This window comes from Neoarius graeffei, chromosome 6 (assembly GCF_027579695.1).
Source record: "Neoarius graeffei isolate fNeoGra1 chromosome 6, fNeoGra1.pri, whole genome shotgun sequence".
Taxonomy (NCBI): Eukaryota; Metazoa; Chordata; class Actinopteri; order Siluriformes; family Ariidae; genus Neoarius; species Neoarius graeffei.
This window is the reverse complement of record NC_083574.1, coordinates 2,696,097-2,717,238: the sequence shown is the minus strand read 5'-3', so window position 1 is coordinate 2,717,238 and position 21,142 is coordinate 2,696,097. Positions and strand designations below refer to the sequence as shown.

At 39.9% G+C, this 21,142-nt stretch overlaps 1 protein-coding gene across 1 annotated transcript in view; it reads right to left on the bottom strand.

Moving 5' to 3' along the window:
* Nucleotides 1-17,787: 17,787 nt before the first annotated feature.
* Nucleotides 17,788-21,142, bottom strand: part of luzp2 (leucine zipper protein 2) — an 85,562-nt gene continuing 82,207 nt past the window's right edge. Inside the window, exons 9-10 of the mRNA XM_060922815.1 lie at nt 18,394-18,468; nt 17,788-17,919 (exon numbers count right to left, since the gene is read on the bottom strand). Of these exons, the coding sequence (XP_060778798.1) occupies nt 17,818-17,919; nt 18,394-18,468 (177 nt within the window). The 3' untranslated portion in view covers nt 17,788-17,817. The remainder of the gene's footprint in view (nt 17,920-18,393; nt 18,469-21,142) is intronic.

Genomic DNA, 21,142 nt, shown 5'->3' with positions numbered 1-21,142 from the left:
AGCAATTAAACCAGGACCAGTTTACTGTTGGGTTATCAGACAGGTTAATATATTCTTTGTTGTTCATTCCAATACATGTCGTGTGGAACCATTTCACACAGTCCTCGCATTCGATAGCTTTTTGATTTGAGCAACATCCTTTCCTACAGGCAGCGTACTTATCAACTGTCCTTCTTGTAGTCCAGCCTTGATTTTCAAACATGACGGTGTTGACTGCACACATGAATTTTGATTCCAGCCATAATTTCATCCTAGAAACACTTTACTATCACAACCACTGCTTGCAATAAATGACAGACCTTGAAAGATATCTGTAGGAGGCTTTTGGGGCTTTAAACCACAGTAAACATTTTAAAAAATCATATAAATTAAAATTGCAGGGCTCCCAAAAGGTCGACCCACCATGTCACACGCATGCACTTTTACAGACTACTACTGCATTCACAAAATTTTTACATGTTAATTCCTGACAATATTGAGAACAATGTTTTAGTATGTTCTCAATATGTTAATAATAATGAACTTGAGAATGATTGGGGGTGGCATGGTGGTGTAGTGGTTAGCACTGTCACCTCACAGCAAGAAGGTTCTGGGTTCAAGCCCCATGGCTGACGAGGGCCTTTTTGTGTGGAGTTTGCATGTTCTCCCCGTGTCTGTGTGGGTTTCCTCCAGGTGCTCCGGTTTCCACCACAGTCCAAAGATATGCAGGTTAGGATAATTGGTGGCTCCAAATTGACTGTAGGTGTGAATGTGAATGGTTGTTTGTCTCTATGTGTCAGCCCTGCGATAATCTGATGACTTGTCCAGGGTGTATCCTGCCTCTTGCCCATAGTCAGCTGGGATAGGCTCCAGCTCACCCGCAACCCTGCATAGGATAAGCAATCACTGGATAATGGATGGATGGATGGAAAAATGATTGGAAAATGCATCATACAGCCAAAACTGTGTGGACACCTGACCATCACATCCATATGTGCTTGTTGGACATCCCATTCCAAATGTATTCCCTTTTGCTATTATAATGAGCTCCATTCTTCTGGGAAGGCTTTCCACTAGATTTTGGAGCATGGCACATTCAATCAACTACAAGAGTATAAAAGGAATCAGGTACTGATGTTGGGTGAGGAGGCTGATGAGGGTGATTGAGGGTGAAGTCAGCTTTCTACTTCATACCAAAAGTGTTCAGTGGGGTTGAGTTCAATGAGGGATCTGCACAGGACATTCAAGTTCTTCCACTCCAACCATAACACACCATGTCTTCATGGAGCTCACTTCGTGTACAGGGGTATTGTCATGCTGGAACAAGTTTGGGGCTTTTAGTTCCAGTTCAGGAAAATTGTCATATTACAGCAAACAGAGACATTCTGTGCAACTGTGTGACTCCAAATTTGTGTATTGGTGTCTAACAACTATCATATGTTTTGGGAAACAGAGGAACTGGGAGCAGGCTTCAGAAGAGGTGTGTTCTTTTTATTGTGCACACTTTTCAGTGACTATTCACAAACTATAAACCCATTAAACACACACACACATGACAGGGTGTCATAGTGCTCTCTCTTGTACCCAGCTGTTTGAAAGACACACAGAAACACAGGTTAATAGGCAGCCAGTAATTAGACACAGTTGCACCTCATCAGATGTTACCTACTGGTTCAATCTGACTCCTCGTCGTTCGCAGCCAACGCTCGACCATGCCCCCGGCTGCCACAGTGTGATGTTCAGGTGTCCTTATACTTTCGGTCATACTCCAAATATATAACTATGCACAATTGATACATACTCATATAGGTGCATTTCTTTTGCAGACCACTACTGTGGAAATGAAATCTCATCTCATTCTCTCTAGCCACTTTATCCTGTTCTACAGGGTCGCAGGCAAGCTGGAGCCTATCCCAGCTGACTACGGGTGAAAGGCGGGGTTCACCCTGGACAAGTCACCAGGTCATCACAGGGCTGACACATAGACACAGACAACCATTCACACTCACATTCACACCTACGCTCAATTTAGAGTCACCAGTTAACCTAACCTGCCTGTGTTTGGACTGTGGGGGAAACCGGAGCACCCGGAGGAAACCCACGCGGACACGGGGAGAACATGCAAACTCCGCACAGAAAGGCCCTCGCCGGCCATGGGGCTCGAACCCGGACCTTCTTGCTGTGAGGCGACAGCGCTAACCACTACACCACCGTGCTGCCCTGGAAATGAAATCACATTGCTTATTTTATTAGAAATTTGTCATCACGAGTAGCCTAGTGCTTAGCATGTCTGCCTCTTGATCAGGCAATCGTGAGTTCTACTCACGGTCGGGTCATACCAAAGACCATTATAAAAATGGTGCCTACTGCCATCTGGCAAGGCACGCTGCAATACAGATATGAGTGGGGAGTCAAACTCTCACGGTTACCAGAGGACTAGACACCCACCATAACCCTAGCTATGTAATATAAGTGAGAGGCCGAGGGCTACAAAACGGAGCTCGGTGCCGCCAAACGCGCCATGAATGGTGCAAGAAGGACTTTGACTTGACTTTGACACCATGTTGGTCTGTGTACATTTGTTAATTTCAAAACAAACAAAAATATGTTTTAAGCAATTTTTGGCTTTCGAACAATAAGCATCACAAAAAGGTTTCATATTTCTCGTTTTCATGTTTTTCATCATTTCTGCTTTAATGTGGGGCGAAAAATAATGAGCTGCAGATTAGAAACAACACATGGCTGGATGTGTATCACTGATTACTGGATAGATTACAGATTGGCATTAGTGCCTGATGTTCTGCTAATATGGGTCACAATACCCTTTTTAAAAACAGTGGAAGTGTGTCAGTTAAAGAGGACAACGCAGCTGGGAACTAATCAGAATAGTGTTCCAGAGTTCCACCTCCTAACCAGAGAATAGTCTGCAGAATAGTCCACTTCCAGGTCAACTCTGTTCATACTGAAATGTACTGAAATAGTGTTTTTTTTCTCCATGAATTTTCACGAATATGTGTAGAATTTGTGTGGTGAAACAAGTAAAAGCAATTAGATGCAAGTCGATATTTTATCGTTTAAAATAATTTCATGAAAACAATTTCCTGTTGTAGTGTTCATCAAGAGAAACAAAAATAAAATGAAATAAAATGGAATGATGTTTGTGTTTTCCAATTTCATTTCTAATTAAAAAAGAAAGAAAGAATGCAACATACACAGACTGTTTTGTTAATTTTTACTAGTAGATCATGGTGGTCTAGTGATAAAAGTGAACAAGTGCCTGATTTACGATATGATATACGAAGTAGGTGTCCGATGATGAGCAGGGAGAAGTGTGCAGATGGTTAATTACTGCAAACATTTAATTAAGCAGTGGGTTCAGATTGTGCTGAGTGCTTTCAGAAGGATTACTCTGTTAACTTGTAATAATATCAGAAGTTGACCTATAACGCACCGACAGAAATGTTCAGTAAAACAGGTGCCCATGAAGAGTATTTTCATTTGATTATTTAAGTGCAATTAAGACAAAATAGTGTTTGTGTTTTCTCAGATTGTCAATGATGGAAAAAAGCATGTGAAGAAACAAAACTGGAGGAATTATTGAGTCACTTGGCTGTAAAGTGTTGTTTAACGGAGGATTTGATTCGCAGCTGTGCAGATTGTGGCCCCGTCCTTTTCTTCACTCCTCTCACTATTACTGAACTGTCACCAAAATGACGATGAGATGCAAAAAATATTGAAGCAATTCATTCAACTCAGTTTGAATGAAAAACATTGAGGTTATGGTTTGGGGTGAGGTGATGATAATATAATTTTACACACACACACACACACACACACACACGCACGCACACACACACACACACACACACACACACACACACACAATACTGTGCAAAAATCTTAGGCACATGTAAAGAAATGCTGTCGACCAAAAATGACTTAAAAATAATGAAATGAAACGTTTCAACTTTAAAAAGAAATAATATAAACAGTAATCAATGAGCCATAATAAAGGACACAAAGTCAGTATTTGGTGCTTAAAAAAAAAAAAAAATATATATATATATATATATATATATATATATATATATATATATATATATATATATATGAGTGATTCCACGCTTATGGGTACTGAAATGGGGACATGAACTTATTTTTAAAAATTCACCTAAAACCATTTCTTTTTTTACCATCAGGTCACAAAACATGTAATCTTTAATGAATGATATGTTAAAAGATAACTTTAATTTTCTGAGATGTAATAAAAACATATTTATATGCCAAAGTCAGAACGTAACAGAAGTGTTGTGGACATATATATTCTCAATTTTAACAACGTAGAATTACTTTTTGAAACATAGGACGGTGATGTTTTAGCAAATATAATTAATAAACATGTGTAGTAGAATAAACATACACATTCTTTCAATAATATTAACATGGTATAGAGCTAGATTGTAATTAATTTGTAACAGACACGAGATGGACAATCGTAACAGAAGTAATGTAACAGACATCATTTTGGAACTCATAGGCTTGACTTTGGCATATAAATATGTTTCTATTACATCTCAGAAAATTAAAGTTATCTTTTAACATATTCATTCATTAAAGATTACATGTTTTGTGACCTGATGGTAAAAAAAGAAATGGTTTTAGGTGAATAAGTTCATGTCCCCATTTCAGTACCCATAAGCGTGGAATCACTCATATATATATATATATATATATATATATATATATATATAGATAGATAGATAGATAGATAGATAGATAGATAGATAGATAGATAGATAGATAGATAGATACGTCTGAGGTCCAGTGAGGTCAGTTTTATGTGGAAATGATCTGTAGGTTTTCCTGAGCATCTTCCAGAACCAGCCACAGTTCTTCTGGACACTTTGACTGTCACACTCACTTCTTCATTTTACACCAAAACCCAGCAGCCTTCATTATGGTTTCCTTCTTCATCTGAAAAGTGTCTCTCATGGAATATACTGCTCAGACATATTATAAACATTTTTTTCTCTAACATTTAATTTTGTGCTGGAAAATGAACATTTGGAACTCTAAAATGTTTTTGTAATGTTTTGACTTGATAGAAATAGAAATCTATAAAAAGTTTGCATGAAAAAATAGGGAGCCTTAGATTTGCACATAATCCACGAAATCGAGTCGTACATGAGCTGATAGCTGACGAGGCGCATAGCACTGAGTTGTCTATAATCCATGTATGATGAGATTGAGTGGAATAACTATTTTATTCTTTCCACATTCACTGAATTTTGAGAAATGGAGCATTTTTATTTTTATTTTTTGCAAATTCGATCAATAAAATGTTTATACAAAATGTCCAACAAAATCATTTCCACTTAGAATGTAAACAAACCGGTGAAATGACAGGAGCAATTTGTGAAAAATATAATAATAATAATAATAATAATAATAATAATACGTTCTTATCATCAAATACCTTTATTCCTTTTTTTGTATATTTTTTGGGGTTTTGTTTTCAAGTAGAATTTTTATTTCATCCTCAGTTGGTTCAGTAACACGCACCACAATTTTCTTCTTCTTCTTTAGGGTTGTTTTCACTTTGGTGCCACCAACTGGGCTGGAATGTAGAACAGGAGATATTGGGAGGAAACTATATATATATTTTTAGCTATTTCTGTTTATTTTAAATACTTGATAACAAAGTGATATATCTGACTTGATGTGTGCAACCATTTTGTTTTTCTCTACTCATAGTATATGAGCTGATATCCTCATAGTAGAATAGCCAATCAGAGCTCATGATTGCTCATATCCAGCGAATGTGGATAGAATGAATATATATATATATACACATTATCTGTAGCCACTTATCCTGTGTACAGGGTCGCAGGCAAGCTGGAGCCTATCCCAGCTCACTCTGGGCGAGAGGCGGGGTACACCCTGGACAAGTCGCCAGGTCATCGCAGGGTGTATATATTATTATTGTTATTCTAAGCCCATTACATACACATCCATGCATGCAAAATGTATACATAAAGTTCACTTCCTTATCTACTGTATACAGTATGTTAGATTCACTCGTCAGATTTTGGAAAAATAGTAAGGCAGATGTTAAAGAAAGCAGCTACATCTAATTTATTTCTTCATCTAAAAATGCTGAAATTCACACGAAACAAAGCCGATTCTACACTCAACTCCAAAACACTCCTCGTCTCTTTTCTATAATCTCATCTCATCTCATTATCTGTAGCCACTTTATCCTTCTACAGGGTCGCAGGCAAGCTGGAGCCTATCCCAGCTGACTATGGGCGAAAGGCGGGGTACACCCTGGACAAGTCGCCAGGTCATCACAGGGCTGACACATAGACACAGACAACCATTCACACTCACATTCACACCTACGCTCAATTTAGAGTCACCAGTTAACCTAACCTGCATGTCTTTGGACTGTGGGGGAAACCGGAGCACCCGGAGGAAACCCACGCGGACACGGGGAGAACATGCAAACTCCGCACAGAAAGGCCCTCGCCGGCCACGGGGCTCGAACCCGGACCTTCTTACTGTGAGGTGACAGCGCTAACCACTACACCACCATGCCGCCCTCTTTTCTATAATAGGCCAGTAAAACTTTAATATGCAAAAAATAACTTTGTATGAAGTAGAGAATTGTGTTCATGCGAAAGGTCATGTTTTTGATTGCACTCCTGCCCTCTCCTGAAGGAATTCCTCCTGCAGTTATTTTTATTGTCCTTTAAAGGTAAATGAAATGTGAATAAAACCTGTGCACTTTTGCACAGTGAATTCTGTCATGAGCAGCACTGTGAGAAAGAGCACTTTCAGAGCTGCGGGTTGCACATCATGATCCAACCCCACTCCGTTAGTGCAGAGTCGGATCAGTGGGGCACGGTGGCTCAGAGAGATCGATACAGACTCACTTTCACACACTAAGGCTGGAGTTGAAGTTTCATTATTTTGTACAATTATTGCATTAATTGATTAATTTTTAACGTGAGCACTGTTGCTTAAAAAAAAGCATTGAAACTGGAAATGCAATTTGTTGTGTCTGTGTATGAACTGAAGTGAAGTTTGAAACATTAATGCAGAAATTAAACTGCCTGAAATAGTACATTTTGATTTCCTTTTGAACATTCATTTAAACTAGACTGTATTTCTACAGAGAAAATGCAAAGTGTGCTTGCTGGGCTGGAGCAGAGGGTCACCTCGAGAGACAGAGGATGACATCACCAACCTTGAAGTTCTGGATTGCACTTGATCCACCAGCATTGAATCTGTACTCATCAAGGCTTGACTTTGATGGGTGGGGCATGTAACCTGCATCGAGGAGCATCGCATGCCCAAACATCTGTCATATGGAGAGCTTGTATGCAGCAAAAGACTTCAAGACCAACAAAAGAAATGGTATAAAGACTCCATCAAAGCCAACCTTCATCTTCACCTTCACCGGTGGAAGATCAAACCAAAGCAACTGGAAGATCAATCACACGGACAAACCCAAGTTCATCACATCTCTCCCAATGTTCAGGAGACCCACCATCAAAGATTTATCACTGCAGGAGAACAACAACACCGTTCAACACAAGCAGTGATCATGAGTGACTGACAGAGTGCTCCCACTGCGCCTCCAGATTGGGGTTGCGGAGCTGCCTTCGAGTCCATCGATAAATTGCAGGAACAAAAAAAAAACATTTCTTCAGACATGAAGGAAAACTATCAACATGAAAATTCTACAGCATTAAAGGGAACATCATTAAATGTAGCATGTATAATAATTATTTGACTATAACATCATCAGACAGAAAGGTTTATTCCTGCACTTGTTTATCTTAGAGAAAATAATAAAGCTTTGTTGTATAAGGCCGCTTTAATAGACTGATTGTGATTGTTTGCATTATTATGATGTAGTGCTGTCAAAAATGTCGCATTATTAACGCATTAACTTGACTCAATTTTAACAGCGATAATTTTTTTATCGCGAGATTAACACTCTGTGACATGATGTAGGTTTTTCATAAGCTTTTGAAACTGCCAGGAACTTGGAACAGAGACTTTGCTTAGAAAAACGATAGCTATAATGCCACGCCCTGCACAGCCAGAGTCCTCTGGCCTCCTCCCCCCAAAGAACCAGCGTGGGCAGGGCGCGCTAGTAGAGATGGGATTTATGGCTCTTTGATGGGATCCGCATCTTTGTGATCCGTTCTTTGAAAAGAGCCGTTCAAAAGACTGGCTCATTCGGCTCTTTTTAAATATTCATTCAGTTTTAAGAAGACAGCGTCTAAAGAAGCCAGATCCCTCTGAACTGTAAACTCAATGCTATCCCAGAAATCCTTCCTGTAATATGCAAATTTGGCCGCCTCTGATTGGACAGCGCGACGCATCAACAGGCAGAAAGTGTAAAAGTACAAAATGTGTTAAGTGAGCTGAAACAGTAAAGATCAGATTCAATGCAATATTTATCAACGAACAACTTAAAGTTAATATAATAGTGTACTTTATATTATAATCAAGCATGTCAAGCCTACCAAGCCTACCGTCACTGTGTAACCTGTCTCTGAGTGGTTCTTTTGCTAGCCCCGGTGTTCGGCTTAGGTTTCACTTTGCAGTGGCTGTGTCAAGATGTGTTATGCTTTGCAATACAAAGCAAGCCCATTCACGTTTTTATGCTGATAAGAGAATTACAATGGTTTTTCATGTGACAAAAATGTGCGATTAAATTGCGATTAATCGCGAGTTAACTATGACAGTCGCGACATTAATCGCGATTAAATATTTTAATCGCTTGACAGCACTATTATGATGTTTATGAACTTGAAGCACTGGTGCACTTTATCATCCATGATTTAATAGCTGAACCTGTAGCTCTGTTGTACCGTACTTTACAGATGGACTGTATTTATTTAGCATGAATTTAATTCTCCTCTCTGACAAAAGTGCCTTATTTAAATGTCTTATTTTTGTCTAAACAGATGTTTATTTATTTCTATTCCGAACACAAAGTGTTTCAAAGTGAAGAAATAATGATAATAAAAAAAAGCTTTTTGTGACATAGAATCTCTCTTCCACTCTGAATTAAAGCTCACACATACCGTACACCTCTGCGCAGGTACTTTTACTGAAATTTCTGATCACATTTCACTTCCATTCATTTCCTTTGTCTGGAAGTTTTTGCCTTCAGGTTTCTTTTTGTGAAACACTGTGGAAGCACAGCAGTGCATCAGGCAAATGATCTGTTCCGAAATTGCAGAATGATTTTGTCTCCCGCAGCCTCAGATCTCCGACTCTGAGATTATTATTAGGGAAGAGAAAGCACTGTTGTCTTTTCATCTTAAATTTCCTCTAATATAGAACAGCTCTAACATTTTTACACGTGTAGTGTTGTGTGTTTGAATGGAGCCCTGGTGTGTTCTCCGTCTCACTGTGGGTGAGAACTTAGCTATCACACTTAAAGGTGTCATTCCACAGCAAACCGTTTAATACTGGCTCTTTTTGAAATACCATAGGTCACTCCGAGTTGCATATGAGTCATTCGATAATTAGGGGTACATCTCAAGTCCATGTGCTGTATTTGTCAATTTCACTAACTATTAACTTCAGCCCATGATCTTTTGTACATTAGCACACATTTCTCTTTTATATAATACAAAAAGTCAACAAATTACATCATTTTACTCTGCAAAAATGCATATATAATACTGGAATTTGGTGTTTTTATGCTGTCCGATTTTCCAAATGTCAGGTTTGGTCTTCATATTTACATTTTAAAAAAAGGTTTTTGTTTAAAATTTTTACAAATATTTATTCATGGTAATTATTATAATATGACAAAAGTGTTTAAAAGCCTAAAATGCTTTATATTATAAATTAAATGAAGAATTTTGTGTGCGTCCGAGAAACTTATGTCAACTGTGTTACCCACTGAACCCCCCCATAAATCGGCAAATGGTTTGGTCCTAAGTCATGTGACCAACATCATGTGATGTCATATCCTCTTTGGTGGGAAATTTGAAGACCGTGTGATAAGTTTTGAGTTCACCTCTTCAATATTTTCATCAATACTGTTGTATAATCCTAGAGAGGGTTAATTGTCTGTCAACTGTGTTGTCAACATATTCATATAAACCTGATTTAGAAATTGTATTTACAAAGTATACAGCTAAAGATAATAAAAATATGAATCGATTAAGGTCTTGTAGTGAAAGCTCTGAGGTCTGCAGTTAGCACAACACTCTAAAAATGGCCGAAATGTCAACTGTGTTACCGTCAACCGTGTTACCCATCAGCTATGACACAGTTGAGGAGGAGTATGTTTTTGTCACTTAATCTTCATATTGACAGACAAACAAACAGAACGATTTAATATGTTCAATTTGTTAAATAAGCTACGTTTCTCTGAAATTGTGTCTAAATGTTGTTTTAACAGTTCACCTGAATTCATCAGCTTATTTGTAGTTAAATTTAAAACAATAAAAAGCTCTTTTTATCCTAAAAAGTGTCCTCTTGTTCTTCTGCCCTGTCAACTGTGTTACTCCCGTCAATTGTGTTACATTGCCTGTCAACTGTGTTGCAAGTGTTTTTTGTGCTATAAATCTCTTATGTGTTTGATGAAGTGTAAAATAAAAGATTGGGGATTATCTTTGGATAGGGAAGTCTTGTATAAGGAGGGAGAACAACTCTAAATTCGACGTAACAAGGATTTATGTTGAAAAAAGTGTCATTCTGCATCACGGTGAACCATAAAATCCTATTTATGAAGCTCAAAATTCATATTTTCCATAACAGTTGTACAGATTAATTAAAAACATCTTGTTAATGGACTTAAGCACTTTCAAACAAATGTGTTTTCAAATGTGTAGTGTTTTTATATATGTTTAAGATGACATAACATTTGTCCGTAACACGGTTGACAAAATAAACAATCAAATGTTCATTTTCATTAAAATATTTTAAAAGTAATTTAAGATTAAGCTTGGCAATTAATTTGTTTAGGAACTTGAGGGTATATACCATGGAAACATATAGGTTATTTATTGAAAAAGAATACTGATATTTTGAGATTTTGCTTTACATGAAATGTACCCCTAATTATAGAATGACTCATATGCATGCTGCACGTGAAAATGTTCTTCTACCCCCATTCCCTGTATTAGCCTATGAAAGAAAATAGATGAAAAATGAGCAAATCAGAAAAAGCCCTACGGACTAACGTCACTTCGAAAATTAGTAGTCATGGCCTCGCCCATAACCCACTGGAGGGAGCATCTCAGTGCTGTTAGCCAATCAGAAGTGATATGTTTACATGTCATGAATATTAATGAGTAAGAGCTGAAATCCTGTCGTTCTCTCCCCACCCACTCCTCCACCAAACTAGAACAGCCCGAAACAGGAGCACCACAGCATTTTTTTCACCAAAACCGGCTCACAGGGCATTCATTCCTACTAGAGACCACCGCACAATTAATGAAAAAATGATGCAATGACACCTTTAATCATTCCAGTGCCCTTACCTAACCTGACAACCTTCCAATCATTGTTGTTGGCTGTCCATCGCTAGGGATGATGACTGCTTCATTAGGATGCACAGAAATGGAGATGGGCTGTTAGGCCTCCACCAGAGCTCCTCTTTTAATGAAGCACCTTGTACAGTAAGGTAAGACAAATGATGTCGTGCCTCCATCGTGTTGTCTCTCTGGACCTCCAGACCTGACGCCAAGTAGTGCACAAAAGTGCCACATGCCTGACAGGTATGGAAGTTGCCCCGCAGTGATGACTGACTTGCTGAGTGATGCCATCTGTTGGCCATTTGAATGGCTCTTCTGCATGCCATCTGGTGGTGTGCCATTGACCCTGTTGAGTTCATCTGCCACATTGCACCAGAAAGCGCCCTGCTGCCAGCGCCTTAAACCTTCCAATAGCAGTTCAACATGTGCATGTCATGTCATGTGCATGTTGTATTAGTCAGAATAGCAGTTCAAATGGCATGCAGTGTGTAGACAGCAGTTTTACAGCTTTCCAGGAGTCCAAAAAATGTAAATAAGAATGCCATGCACATGCTATTTAGCATGCAAAGCTACATGCCATGGACCAATGCATGCTGTCACAGCACACATAGCCTGCACATGCTGTCATAGCATGCACATGCTTTCAGTGTGTGGCAATACAATAATTACATCACATCACATTCTGATACAGCAATGACCTTTCATGATATGTACAGATTCAAATACATGTTATATATTTAGTACACATAGGTGTAATTTTTCAAAAGTTAATAAATGCAAGTATTCGGTTGTGAGATGATTTTGATTGTAATATAAGTGACTATTCAACCAAGATTTTAGTCGCCGAGAGGCTGAACAGGGGAAACTAACCTGCCCAACACAGTGGCTGTTCAAAAGCAAATCCAATAGCTGTTTCAATAAGTTCAAGCTCCTTTATTTTCCATATTTGCCCCTTTCACAAATCTCACAATCCAGTGCGCGGTTGGGAACTTGCAGTGGCCAGGCCCAGGCTGCTGATCACGGTACAAAAACCAGTCTGATGAGACATGATCATAAACACGCAAATAGTCAAGTTAAATCAAGTCAAGTTTATTTGTACAGCGTTTTTAACAATAAACATTGTCGCACAGCAGCTTTACAGAATTTGAATGACTTAAAACACGAGCTAATTTTATCCTTAATCTATCCCCAATGAAAAGCCTGTGGCGATGGTGGCAAGGAAAAACTCCCTCAGACGACATGAGGAAGAAACCTCGAGAGGAGCCAGACTCAAAAGGGAACCCATCCTCATTTGGGCAACAACAGACAACATGATTATAACATTTTTAACAGTTTTAACATGAAGTCAGTTTGGTTGATGTTATAAACTCTTCATTGATGGAAACTTGAGTGCAAAACTGTTCATGACAACCGACTGCAGTCCTAAAGTTAGCAAGTCAACTGTAGTCCTCAGCCATAAAAGCATTACTGTAAGAGGCTGTCCACACGGCAACGGATTCGGGTGAATCTGATAAAATTGTTTATCGTTTCGGCCTGGCGTCCACACGGCACCGGTGTTTTGGGTGCCCCAAAACGATATTTTTTGAGAACGGGTTCCAGAGTGGAAAAATCTGGCAACAGCGCCATTGCGAAGTCGTCTGGATGAGTAGAACAGATTTGTTTATGATGACGTCACAACCACATGACTAGAACAAGCAGCACTCTCGCTGTTTTGTATGAACCACTGCATTGCATTCACTTTTGTATACAGCTTTTCTTTTAAATAAACAAGTAACTGAACCATTTCTTGAATTTCTTTTTTTTTATTGGATAAGACTGCTTTTCAAAATGTTCACACACAATATAAAAAGTTATATAAATTATATAAAAATGCTTTTCAAAATGTTCACACACAATAAGAAAATTAAGTTATATAAAACTATGCACACTAATAAAACTAATTTGTACACACAGAAGGCACGATTTCCTCGCGTAGTCGCAGCCATCTTCTTCTTTTTGTTGTGTGTTTGTTTCTGTGAGTGCTTCACGCTGGGTAGAAGAAGGGGTTTATGCGCATGCGTCCTACTTCTTCTATTGTTCTGGTGTCTCCGATGGGACCGTCTTATAGCGCACGTAGAGGTGTGGCATGTGTATTGCATCGTTTTCAGCAAGCGTTGTGTTGCCATATGTACCTGATATTTTACTGATTCGTTGCCCATGTGGACGCAATATTTTTTTAAATAAAATCTCATTGCTGTTGTTGTGTGGATGTAGCCTAAGAGTCCAGAGTGTCTTCAAAGCGTGAATTTCAACTGTCCACATGGGGCCATCCTCCACAGGAGCGATGCGATGAGACTTCAGCCAGAAGTAGGGCATCAGGATGGATCAGGCAGGTCCGAGGAGCAGAAGAGGTTCAGCATCTCGATCTCAAGATTGACATGTAACTCAGAGGGACAGATGGGGGGAGGAGAAAAAGAGAAAAGAGAGAAAAAAAACACAGGTTGTTAGGTATGCCTAATGTCACCATGACATTACAATAATGATTCATTGTCATAGCACCACCACCTGGCGCCAGGAAGTGTGGCTTGTAAACTAAATGTTTACTCATTTTAGAAGGTTCATGTGATTCATGTGAAATTTGGTCAGCATGGTTTCAAGACCTCTGTACAATCTGAACATTGTACAATTGTGCAACAAACCCCTACTGCTCAAGCAGAAGAAAATGTTTTCTGCTGATTCTATCCAACAGTATCATGAATAGATTCATGCACCTTCCACTGTATGCCATGCGAGGTGACTCGAAGTGTTCTCAAGGCCAAAATAATCATCACATCCACCTACAACACTCGCTCAGGCTGCACTCGGTGCTTGGGTCTGTCCATCACTGCTTGCAGCTACAGTGTCATACTCTGTTTGTCACTGTTTTATTAAAGACACAGGACAGTGTGTGTTCGAGATGTTATCACAATTAAGAAGGTTTTACTCGACTCCAAGTCATTTCTAACAACACAATTACCTACGATAAACTCATGCCCTCTCATGGCTTATTGCTTTATTAAAGGCATTTGTGTTTTATTCGCAGACACTGGCTTCACCGTCTGGAGTTATCAGCTTTCACTGATTTCCTGAAAAAAGTCTTGGGCTTGAAATTCAACGCACAACTGCTCATTGTCCTCAACTCTGCTTCTGGTTCCTCATTAAGTCGCCTCCAGCAACATGAACTGAACACAAAACTTCGAAAGTGGAACAGAACAGAAACAGAAAAGGGTTGGACAACCTGACTGGACTGGTGAAAAGAATCATTGGCACTGCGCTCTACCATCTCTTGTGTTGAGTCAGAAGGTGTTGTGACAGTAGTGCAGCTGCAAATCACAGGTTTATAATATAAATATATATTTAGTCAGTGCTTAAAAGTGGAGCCTCCTAATGAGTTTATGAGCAAAATATATCCAAGGGCACAAAATCACCCTGAATAGAATAATAATATTACAGCACCAAGAACAAACCATGCACCAGTGAATTGTGTCGTGTCACGTTTTTCACCTCAATAAATCATTGTCTTGTGACATTATTATGAGACCAATAATGAGAGATGCATCACAGTTATGATTCATATTTATTCCTTTCTTTGACGCTGCATGCCATGCGCCAGAAACAAAGGCATCGCATTTATTATGGTGTGACTCTGCTGGGTGCCTGGGGGACAGCAGTGAACCAGCGCTTTCACTTTACATCACTACTGTAGAGTTACCATCCAATATCACACTCCATACGTCACACAGTCATCTGGTTTCATCTCTCACAGCCACACTCGAGCAGCACCATGAGGACTAATCCCCATGCACCTGTTCCTGATTAGAGCTCAATCACAGCACAGACATTTATATAAGGACTCTGAGTAACACACAGACTTTGTGAAAGCCTTGTATTTTGTGGTGCTTTTCTGGTTTTGACCCTGTTTGTGTTTTTGGACTGTGAGTATTGGATTGTATCCCTCTGATATCCTGTCTGTGCCTCACTCCACCACTGCCTGGTTTCTGACTCATTTTGGATCTGTTTGTGAGCGTGTTTTCAGTAAAACTCTTCCTGTGATTACACCCATCTATTGTCCTTACACGACACAAGCTGTCAACTGTCCAACAAGCGAGTGGACTAATAAAACTGTTTTAACTTGTTTTATATGAAAATGTCTTGAATATGTTCTGTAAAATGTGTTAGTAAATAAATAACCCCATGTTATTTTTGAAAAATAAGCACAAGATAAAAACCCATCTATCTTATGGAAATAAAGACACAATTTTGTTGTCCGGGGTTTGAGATATGTCGCCTTGCACTTATGATCAGGTTCCCTGTGGTGGTACATGGGCACCATTTGTACAGACATCATATGATCAAGCAATCAAAAATCAGGTCGAGGCTTTATGCCGTTCAACCGCAAGCTAACCTAATGGTTAGTGTGTCTGCCTCTCAACCGGGAGATTGTGAGTTCTACTCATGGTCGGGCCATACCAAAAACCATCATATAAATGGCACCAACTGCCATCTACCATGTGAGGCATGCTGCAATACAGGTGTGAGCAGGGATTCAACCTCTCACCATTACCAGAGGACCTGCCCCCCCCCCACTGTAACCCTGGCTATGGAATAGGCAAGAGGCCGAGGGCTAAAGAAACGGAGATTGGCGTCACTCAGTGTGCCTTGTGGCATAGAAAGGACTTTGATTTTGATGAGGCTCTTCTATTAACACGCTTGTTCGAATACGTTATCGTTTCTATAGTAACAGTTCATTCACACGGACTTGTATCGCTGACACACTGCATAAACAGATTTTAAAGTATAATCATTGATACATACAGAGATATTTATGTAACATTTTTGGAAGGAGTCTCCAGTGTCAGCACTTTGTAACAGTCAGAGGTGAAGCTGATCTTCAGAACAGAGGAGTTTACGCTTCTTTGCAGTTTCTGACTTAGCTGCATCGGTCTTTTTTTTTTCAACATCATAAGTTAAAATAAATGTTTACAGCTGCCATAACGTAAGTGAGAACAGGAACTGACTTGTTTCAGTGTAATGATACTGTAAATGGATATAAAGTATGATGTTATTATCATCATGATGTCATTGACAAAGTGGGTTGGGAGATGAGGAATAAAACACTTTGGAACGTGCTGTTGTAGGAACATAACCTAATTCAGTGTTGAAAAAGTCCCTCTGCTTCTTCACACCACCCTGCCACTGATTCATTTCCTGTAACAGTATAACACACAGTTTTGGTTTTTTTTAATTCTTTCCATCATGTCTGGGAAAACATCGACTGAACACAAAGCACAGAAGTGATGAGGCTTGTTTCATTTTTTTTTTCTCCACAAAGTATCATTTATTCACACATTTAGTGAAAATCACGGTTTTATTGAAAGGACACAGGAAGGTAGAGAAACCGAGACATGTAGCAGTAGATTAAGTCCTCAGTGCATGGCACATCATTCTCAGAGAGACGACTCACTGTGAGTCTTTTTTTTTCTTTGTTCTCTTTACATTCTTGCACCAAAAGCTTTCAGGTTGTTCAATGATCAAAGTTGGCCAGCCAACTCGATTTACTCAATTTATACTCAATAAGACGTCAGAATACGGAAGGAAAAGGGAAGAGTTTAATTTAAATTAAAATTACCACCACCACCACAAAAAACCACCTTTACATTTATACCATATCTCCGCTCTTCATCAGTTCTTCCTTAATTTTGGAGGCATTTTCACACTGGATAATTTTAATACAGAACCAGTGTGATATCAGAGTCATATCTTTGCTTCTTTTATCAACTTTTGGCAACCCGTGGCCGAATTAGAAGTTGGTGGGCTATTGAGTGAATGTGTCTCTGGCTTGTGGTGCAAGTCCACAAAGTTCTCAATGACAAAATACATGAATCAAAAGATGTCTACAATCTCTGGAGAAATCCCATAAAACTCAAACGGATCAAACAATGGATGTGTTATTATAAAAGAAAGAAAGAAAGAAAGAAAGAAAGAAAGAAAGAAAGAAAGAAAGAAAGAAAGAAAGACCAGTACTGTTATAAACATGAAACCTAAAACTCTATAGTGCATGCCGTTGTACTAAGCTGCTGGATCTCAGGTCAACCTTGGAAATGTGAGGTTCCTTCTCTACAGTAGCAGTGATACATACAGTGTGTGTGTGTGTGTGTGTGTGTGTGTGTGTGTGTGTGTGTGTGTGTGTGTGTGTGCTTTCTATTCTCTGTGAGTGACAGATCAGGGGAGTTAAACTGATTAAACCAATACCACACACAAAAATCTGCCAAGTCTTTTCATCGTTTTTGTGCAGCTGTGTTTTTTAGTTGTGTCTCAGTTCTTTGTCCAGCTGTGTCTTTTTTCCTCCCTCCATCCTCCCGCTGTTCACGGACGTCTGTGCGTCGGTGTGTTCCGGAGTCCTCGGCTACACACGTGATGCAGAGGAAATAAAATATAAGAAATACGTCAAATTGTGTGTAATCATTTTTGCTTTGCGCTACATTCATCTGATCTCAGCGTCTGATACCATGTGACACTGTGTGATGTAACCTTTGTATACTGTACGTTGTCATGCTAATAATCAGATGTCATTTTTATTAAAATAACCTCATAAACATGATAAAGAAAGAGTCTCGTAGAGTAAATGCATGTGTGCATTCATTACTGCAGTTCAACCCCCCACACACACGCACAGAGTGAAATAAAATGTTCTGAGTGATTAATGCTAAACACTTATTCATTGCTGTATCAGTATCAATGAGTATTTAAAAAAAACCTGTCTCAGGAAAGTGTACACATTGTATTGCATCTACAGCAATTACTTAAGTGCACAGAATATGAGAAGAAATAAAAATTAAAGAATATGTAAATAAATGATGGTGTTGTGTTGGTTGTGTACCTGGTGTTGCGCAGGTTGGTCTGATTTCTCCACAGATGTTCTCTCTGTTTGATTGAGGAAACATTCAGCACCCACCTGGGCAGTGAAAACGGGACATTTCAGAATAAACATAACAAGGTGTAGGATGTGTGAGGTGTAGCGAATAAATAATGAGACCACACTTCTGTAGGTCGCACCACAGCGTGCATTAGCTAACCATGTGCTGTATATTGATCAATGGGCAAGAACAAACAACTACTGAAAGATTTTTATGAAAGTGAAAGAATGAGAGAACGTGTTGTTTGAAGGAGGCATGTTTTTCTGACATGGGGTTCATTCGAAACGGGGAAAATGCTGCCTCAGGAGGATCACTAACAAGACAGTGAGGCGTCAAGGACCATTTACATTACATTAATTTACCTTACAGGCATTTAGCAGATGTTCTTATCCAGAGCGACGTACAACACACCCAGAGCAGCCTGGGGAGCAGGTGGGGGTTCGGTGCCTTGCTCAAGGGCACTTCAGCCATTCCTGCTGGTCCAGGGAATCAAACTGGTGACCTTTTGGTCCCAAAGCTGCTTCTCTAACCATTAGGCCATGGCTTCCCCATTTGAAACTGATCGACCTGATTAGCCTGATGTATCCTCGATGCTGCCTTGCCAGCCACCGGGGTTGCACAAGCCAGTGCATACTTCATGCTGGTCCAAAGCCCAGATAGATTGGGGAGGGTTGCATCAGGAAGGGTAAAAATATACGCCAAATCACATATTATACATGAATCATAACTTGGAGGACCCACTGTGGCAAACCCAAACCGGAGCAGCTGAAAGAAGAAGAAGATGCTCGATACTGCCTGTTACCCATAAATCTGTGCAGCTGCTCTCTCAAGAAATGGAAAAAATAAAACAAGACCGTAAATGACAGTGTAGCTCACTCTGGCCCCATGTAGTCCATAAGGAATGATCTGTAGTGGGCCACCTTGGGCAGTTCTACTCTCAACCAGTCCAGCTCAAATATTTGCCAGAAAGAATCCTAAATGGTGAGGAATTGATTGAGAAGAAGCAATTTTTGTTGAACTGCTCATAAAGGCTTAATTAGTCCAGAACTTCATTAATAATTGCAATTAAGCAAATCTGGATAGAAGTTATATGCACCCTAGGTGCCCCTACCTTCATGCCAGAAAGAATCAAAATCGGTGAAGAATTGAGGGAGAAGAAGCGATTTTCATGAAATGTAGACGATGTCAGATGGATGATGGACAACACATGATGGCATAAACTCATCGCCTGTCAGCCGGATGAGCCAGTGCTGTAGTTGCATCACTAAACTTTGAGTCCGAGTCCAGTCTCGAAGCCCCAGTGTTTGAGTCCGAGTCAAGTCCAAGTCATTAAAGAAAATTTTGAGTAGAGTCCAAGTTGCGTCCACTATTGATCTGAGTCAAGTCTGAGAAAAAGACTCCGACCGTACCATTTGAAGGTGGCTGTTGCTGCCTTTATGTGAAACCGTTTATAGCATGCGAGTCCGCTTGGCACGCACGCTGTCCAGAATGTGCCCGAGAGTCTATCTGATGTACATGCCAAGGCACGCAGGCGTGATGCTCTTGCACAAAATTCATACAAAAATTAATGTAGATATAAATATCTTATGCTAAATTATTATAGCATGTTAAAAAAAAAGAAAACATCCAAGTCCTCGTCTCCAGTTTACGAGTCTGAATGCAGTTAATGCACAAGTCCGAGTCTAAGGCTGAGTCATCAGTGCTCAAGTCCAAGTCAAGTCACAAGTCCTTAAAATTAGGGCACGAGTCAGACTCGAGTGCTACAAGCCTGGAATGAGCTAACAAGTGGGCTGACTGAACTTCACAGGAAGTGATTATGTACACAAATATAACTTTTCAGGCTTTTTTTCCATTTATATATTTGAAAAGTTCACTAGAAATAAACATTATAGATCTTATAACCCTGTGACTGTAACCAAATAAAGAAGATTTGTGAGGCATCTGTGCACCAACTAGCTAACTCTCTGGTTTAGGTACACGGCGTGCTGATGTCACATGACCATAAATGCAATCTCAAAAGGTCATTCGAAACAAACGTCCTCAGGAGGTGCCTTCAGTCGAAAATGCTGCCTTATGAGACACTTCTGAGACTATTCCAGTAACAAGGGAGGCAGCAACCTTCTCTTTCAAACACAGATGCTGTGTCTTAAAAATGTTCAGTTCAAAAATCAAGCAGTGCATCAATTTGAGTGAATCAATTTGGTGAAATTGAAGAAGAACGTGCCAGCACTCTCAGGGCTCTCAGTGAAGCAGCTTTTGGCTGAGAAACACATCGCAGTATTTGACTACCCTCACTATTCACCTGATCTTGCATCATGAGATTTTCTTCTTTTCCTAAAATCAAGTCTCCCCTCCGGCACGGTGGTGTAGTGGTTAGCGCTGTCGCCTCACAGCAAGAAGGTCCGGGTTCGAGCCCCGGGGCCGGTGAGGGCCTTTCTGTGCGGAGTTTGCATGTTCTCCCCGTGTCCGCGTGGGTTTCCTCCGGGTGCTCCGGTTTCCCCCACAGTCCAAAGACATGCAGGTTAGGTTAACTGGTGACTCTAAATTGAGCGTAGGTGTGAATGTGAGTGTGAATGGTTGTCTGTGTCTATGTGTCAGCCTTGTGATGACCTGGCGACTTGTCCAGGGTGTACCCCGCCTTTCGCCCGTAGTCAGCTGGGATAGGCTCCAGCTTGCCTGCGACCCTGTACAACAGGATAAAGTGGCTAGAGA